Source organism: Cannabis sativa, chromosome 4 (genome assembly GCF_029168945.1).
Source record: "Cannabis sativa cultivar Pink pepper isolate KNU-18-1 chromosome 4, ASM2916894v1, whole genome shotgun sequence".
Taxonomy (NCBI): Eukaryota; Viridiplantae; Streptophyta; class Magnoliopsida; order Rosales; family Cannabaceae; genus Cannabis; species Cannabis sativa.
The window spans coordinates 18,764,429-18,766,762 of record NC_083604.1 but is presented as its reverse complement, the minus strand read 5'-3'; the positions used below and the strand labels follow the sequence as shown (position 1 = coordinate 18,766,762).

At 34.1% G+C, this 2,334-nt stretch overlaps 1 protein-coding gene across 1 annotated transcript; it reads left to right on the top strand.

Moving 5' to 3' along the window:
• Nucleotides 1–515: 515 nt before the first annotated feature.
• Nucleotides 516–1,992, top strand: LOC133036708 (uclacyanin 1-like). Its single transcript, XM_061113402.1, has 3 exons — nt 516–780; nt 867–1,060; nt 1,284–1,992. The coding sequence occupies exons 2-3, from the start codon at nt 880–882 to the stop codon at nt 1,601–1,603; spliced, it is 501 nt and encodes a 166-aa protein (XP_060969385.1). The 5' UTR covers nt 516–780; nt 867–879; the 3' UTR covers nt 1,604–1,992.
• The last annotated feature ends 342 nt before the right edge of the window (nt 1,993–2,334 follow it).

Sequence of the window (2,334 nt, the reverse complement as noted above, 5' to 3'; positions counted from 1 at the left end):
AATAAGATTTTGTAACGATTGAGAGTTGGCTTTCCAGTCGAGCCAAGACTTCAATTCCTATAGGCAATGTTGGCTAACGAACAAGTAAAGAACAAATGTTCCAAATTTTCAATTTGCACCTTACAGAAAACATAATGTGGGTCATCAATTACATTAAAACGATGCAATCTTTTTTTTTTTAGCTTATCTTGGATAGCTAACCCAAAGATGAAGCTATATTTAGGGACATTAAATCTACCTCATCCTTGCTTTTTCTAATAAACTTTTTGACCAAAGGTGATTTTTTATTTATATAAGAAGTTGTATGATATATATTTTTTTTAATAAAGTGTTTTATACAAATTTATCATTTTCTCAATAAGTGTATATTTTTTAAATAAATTAAAAAAAATATACATAAAAATAAATTTAAAATTATTTGATACTAATTTATTATTTAATTAATATTTATTATTTTTAAGTTATTTATTAAACGAAAATGTATAGGACTTATTATTGAATTAAGCCAATGGCAATACATGGAGTAGTTTTTGAAGGTGACCCATAACATTTAGTTGATTTAAGTTGAGCTGGCACTAGCCCGTTACTAAGAGGAGTGCGCGCGAACGAAATAGGCAACGCTGAGATGAACTCGGATTGTGAAAAGCACGCGTCTCATGCGCATTGATGGTCTCTCTCTCTCCTCTCTTCTTATGTATACAAATATTCTAGCTTCTTCTAATTTCAAGTGTTACTCTGCTAGACTGCTAATTGGGTTCAGCCACCTTAGTCTTCAATCAGGTGATACTTAATTTTTCTTGAGAATGTGACAGAAAGTTACTTTAATTATTCAATTGATAATTGGTTAATATAATGTATATATACAGATCAATACATAGAATGGAGGGATTGAGACCGCAATCGACTGTGAAGGCGGCGATTGTCTTCATACTACTCGGATCGATTCTGTTCCGTTGTGTATCGGCTGCTGCAACTGCAAATCACTCCATCGATTGGGACCTTAACTCAAACCTCGAAGCTTGGACTGCCAACACTATATTTCACGTCGGCGATTCTCTAGGTACGCGTATATATATTATTGTAATATTCATAGCGCTTTATGAACTTATGCCTAGTGTTTGGTTCTCGAGAAATTTTTAGATGAAGTCTTCAAATTATACTTCATCACCTGCTTGTGAGAAAATTTAACCGATGAAAATATCGTCCAATTAATATCTTAGTGAGTTCTGAATTGTTACCATTTATATATATATATACACATATTTATATAATGTATGGGGTAGTATTCTCGTACACTCCGGTCCACGACGTGGTGGAAGTGAAGCGAGAGGATTACGATGCATGTGTGATCTCACACCCAATCAAAACCCACAACGATGGGAACACAGTGGTGAAGCTCAACCAACAAGGAAGGAGGTACTTCGTGTGTGGCCGCCAAGGACACTGCCGAATGGGCCTGAAGCTCCATGTCGTAGTCCACCCCCGTGGCGCAGACCCTCGTTCAACTCCCCACCCATGTGCTGCTCCGGAGGCTTTCTTCATCAGTGTGTTTTGGTTGGTTATCACCACCATACTCATCATCTTTATGCTATCTCTGTTCTGATTAATATGGCTTCCATTCTTATCTCTTGGTATGTGCATTGGTTACCATATATAGTACTATTGATTCTAACCGATCTACTGGTTGGTTTTGTTGGTATCTTTGCATATGGATCATGCATTGTGATATATGAAAACATATAACCGTACTGCCTATATACATGAATACTAGATATATGTGTAAATGTCTTAGTGTTGATATATCGTTTGTTTTTGTAATTTTGTGACTAAACACTACTATATGTGCTAATAATGCGTGCTATTATATGATCAGTGATCGTATTACTTGTCTTTCATTATATAACTGATGAGATCGTCATGTGTTCTCACTTTGTAAAAAGATATTTCCCTTTTTTAATGGGCGTGTATGAAAATGTCTGAATATTTTGTACAGGGATTGCTCTCGAATTTAATTTTAATTAAAATTGTCTTTTTAATTATTTACACAAAATATCTCGAAAGTATTTGGAAGAAAATAGCATTCGGGCTCCTTTTATAAAATATCAATGGTGATCATAATTACAACTATCATTTAAGTGTTGTTGTGAAGAACTCCGATATGACATTTGTTTTTTTAGGCTAATTAGTAATTTTTCCCTCGAACTTTGACATGTATTAAATCGTGTCTCTTGAATTTTTTTGGCCGTTAAAAATTCCCCCGAACTATTGAGATTGTTAAATTTAAGGACTTTTGTCTAATTTTAGTAAAAAACTTCTACTATGGATGAAAGTTCA

Excerpts from the sequence above, each read along its gene's own strand:
- LOC133036708 (XM_061113402.1), top strand. The coding sequence starts at position 880 with ATGGAGGGATTGAGACCGCAATCGACTGTGAAGGCGGCGATTGTCTTC. Across the intron at positions 1,061-1,283 it reads TCACGTCGGCGATTCTCTAG|TATTCTCGTACACTCCGGTC; the intron begins GTACGCGTATAT and ends TGTATGGGGTAG.